The following is a 3,438-nucleotide window of genomic DNA, read 5'->3' as shown; positions in this document are numbered from 1 at the left end:
CCCATATTCAATCATCAAATCTAGACACTATTGTGGATGCCAGCAAGTACTGGATGACAGAAGCCTGAGAAGCTTTGACAGTACCCAACTAATACAGAAGTAAAGGCTCACAGCCATCCATTGGACTGAGTACAGGGTTCCCCAGTGAAGGAGTTAGAGAAAGGACCCAAGGAGCTGATGGTTTTGCAGCCCCTTAGGACAAATAACAATATAAACTAACTAGTACCCTCAGAGCTCCCAGGGACTAAAACACCAACCAAAGAGCACACATGGTGGGACTAATGGCTCCAGCAGCATATGTATAGCAGAGGATGGCCAAACTGGTCATCAATGAGAGAAGCCCTTGGTCCTGTGAAGGTTCTATGCCCCAGTGTAGAGGAATGCCAGGGCTAGTAAGTAGGAGGGGGGTGGGTTGGTGAGCAGGGGGAGGGGGGAGAGAACAGGGGTTTGTTTTAGTTTTTGTTTACTTTATTTTCTTTCTTTTTCTTTCTTTTTTTCTTTTTTTGGAGGGGAACCTGGGAAAGGAGATATTGTAAATAAAGACAACATCTAAAAAAGAAAAAAAAATAAAGATCTACCATAACTGGGGCTGGAGAGTTGGCTCAGAGGTTAAGAGCACTAGTCTCTTCCAGAGATCTTGAGTTCAATTCCCAGCAAACACATGGTGGCTCATAACCACCTGTAACGGGATTTGATGTCCTCTTCCAGTGTTCATGAAGATAGAGTACTTATGAACATAAGTACTTATGAACATTAAATACATTAAAAAAATCTTCCAAACCAAAGTTGTTATATCATTTTAGATACCAGCAATCCATGAATTTCCACATCCTAACCAACACCTGTTATTGTCTATCATATTTTCAATTTTTTAAAAAGACTTATTTACTATATGTAAGTACACTGTAGCTGTCTTCAGACACACCAGAAAAGGGCATCCGATCTTATCACAGATGGTTGTGAGCCATCATGTGGTTGCTGGGATTTGAACTCAGGACCTCCGGAAGAGCAGTCAGTGCTCTTAACCGCTGAGCCATTTTTCCAGCTCTGGTTCCTGCCCCACTTACTCCAGCACAAAGATTTATTTATTTATTATTTATTTATTTAACACCAGAAGAGGGGATCAGATCTTATTACAGGCGGTTGTGAGCCACCATGTGGTTGCTGGGATTTGAACTCAGGATATCTGGAAGAGCAGTCAGTGCTCTTAACTGCCGAGCCATCTCTCTAGCCCCATATTTGCAATTTTTAAGCTGAGATCACATATACTTATGACTTTCTGCCACACTATCTTTCCCTTTACCCCTTCCACAGCACCAACTTAAAACTGCCTAAAATCTCCAGATTCAACCAATGTAGAAAGTACCTGTTACGCAATAGTCTTAACATCAAGCTGGGTTTCCTATTTTAAAGGTAAAGTTAAATACAGGGCTGCTAACACAGAACCCCTCTGAAGTGACATACGCACCAAGTTTCAGCTCGATTGCTGTGTTGGTGTTACACTTGTACTCAGCCAGTTTCTTCTCCACTGCACTCTTATACTCCACCAGAAATTTCTCCAAGGCTAGAAACGAAGAAAGCACAGCAAGAGAATTCTACCACCTACAGTACACAAGTCCCACTCTAAATAAGAAGTTTGGCAGTGCAAAAACGTCTTTCTCAAAGGAGAATCCTGAAGGGTATGAGACCCAGAGTGTGCCCTGAAGCAGGGCAGGGCAGCACTGCGCTCGCTCGCTCACAAGTTGGCAGTGAGGAAGGTGGGCAGGGCCCTGGAGAGGATCAACTGGACCTGATGGGCTACATTAGCGCGACAGTGAGCAAAGGGGAACGAGAGGGAAAGGCCCCGAGGCAGACCGCGCCCCACCGGACCAAACCCCGCGCCCTGCCTGGAGCTCAAGGCCCGGTGGTCCACGGAAGGCGCCGAGCGTACGCCCTGGGGGCGGGGGCGCCAAGCGCGGCCCACCGGGAGCCAGTCTCCGACCCTTGGTGCCTCGCGGAAGGGAGAGGCCTTCTGGAACCTCGGTTGGAGCTCGAAAGTTCCAGGCGGCCACTGTCATCGCGGCCTCAACGTTCTTCCCCAGAACCACCGGCCTCCTCCCCTGCCTAAACTTTTCCCAGGAACTTACCCGCCATTTCCGAGCTCTGAGCGCCCGCAGCTGAGGAAGGACAAATCAACCCGCGCGCTCCCGGGCCGGAAGTGACCACACTAACTTATGCAGTTCCCCCCGCCCATCCTCGGCGAGGCACGAACCAATGAGAGGGAGAAGTTCCAGGCGCGCGGCGGCGGAAGTGCCTCGGGAGGCGGGGCAAGCAACGTGAGAAGGCGCCCGCGGTTGCCTAGCCACCGCTCGTGAGGACACCCTCACTTCTAGTCTTCAGCGCCCAGGCCGGTGCAGCTTGCTGGCCCCTAGAGACTTGCTTGGAAATTAATATGAATTCTCAGACAGCTTAAGGGGATTTTTCCTCCCATCTTTTGCCCCGAATGCAAGTTTTATGTGGGGGTTTCATTTCGAAGCTTAAAACTTTGTGATTCTGCTTTCCTGTAACCCATTTTAAAAGGTCTCTCTGAATTTTATTCGTATTTTGGAGCTGGGTATCCAACTCAAGAGTCATACTTATGCTAGACAAAACGCTCTGCCACTAGCCCATTACATACCTTCTTTATGCTTTCAAAATGATAAGTAGTGCCAAATTAAAGAACTCAGGGGGCCCGGGCAGTGGTGGGGCATGCCTTTAATCCCAGCACTTGGGAGGCAGAGGCAGGCAGATTTCTGAGTTCGAGGCCAGCCTGGTCTACAGAGTGAGTTCCAGGACAGCCAGGGCTACACAGAGAAACTGTCTCGAAAAAAAAAAAAAACCTTAGGAACCCAAGATTGAAGACTCCCTAAAGCTGTGCGTGCACATGCTTGAGTGCACAACTAATAAAAGTAAAATTTAGAAATCTACCTGCTTTTGCTCTTAACTTTTCTAGACATCCACTTAGCTCACCAAAAATGGTTACTAACATTACCCCAAGTGGCTTGATTTAGTTGGACTTGTATGAGGTCCTAGTGGCTTGAACTACATCACAGGATGCTACTCATTTTTAATCCTGGGCCTTGTGAGCTGTTGGTTTTTTTTTTTCTCCCGAAGGATAATTTGCTATTTACCCCCACAATGGTATCTACACAAGACTCCCTGGTGTCAACACATTTGCTAATACACTTTAAAATGATGCATACTCTATCTAAAGTTGATCTTTGGCGTATCGGGACTCTCTAGAAAAGAAGAAACCAATAGAATGAACATATATTAAGAGATGACTTATCACCTTGGCTTATATGATACACTTGGAGAGGCCAAACAGTGGTTGTCTCACAGCAAATGCTGAAAACCTGGTGGTTCAGTCCTCAAAGATAGGAACCTCAGCCCAATCTTCCCGTGAAGACCTGAGGGATT

At 47.0% G+C, this 3,438-nt stretch overlaps 1 protein-coding gene across 2 annotated transcripts in view; it reads right to left on the bottom strand.

Annotated features, from left to right (window-relative positions):
* Hat1 (histone acetyltransferase 1) overlaps nucleotides 1–2,264 on the bottom strand; it is a 41,906-nt gene extending 39,642 nt beyond the window's left edge. The window contains exons 1-2 of one of the 2 annotated variants that reach the window (XM_031370591.1): nucleotides 2,127–2,264; nucleotides 1,469–1,564 (exon numbers count right to left, since the gene is read on the bottom strand). In XM_031370591.1, the coding sequence (XP_031226451.1) occupies nucleotides 1,469–1,564; nucleotides 2,127–2,133 (103 nt within the window). In that variant the 5' untranslated portion in view covers nucleotides 2,134–2,264. The remainder of the gene's footprint in view (nucleotides 1–1,468; nucleotides 1,565–2,126) is intronic. The other variant, XM_031370592.1, reaches the window with a different exon arrangement.
* Nucleotides 2,265–3,438: the final 1,174 nt, after the last annotated feature.

This window comes from Mastomys coucha, unplaced genomic scaffold, assembly GCF_008632895.1.
Source record: "Mastomys coucha isolate ucsf_1 unplaced genomic scaffold, UCSF_Mcou_1 pScaffold15, whole genome shotgun sequence".
In the NCBI taxonomy this organism is placed as follows: Eukaryota; Metazoa; Chordata; class Mammalia; order Rodentia; family Muridae; genus Mastomys; species Mastomys coucha.
This window is presented reverse-complemented; position numbering and strand designations above follow the sequence as displayed.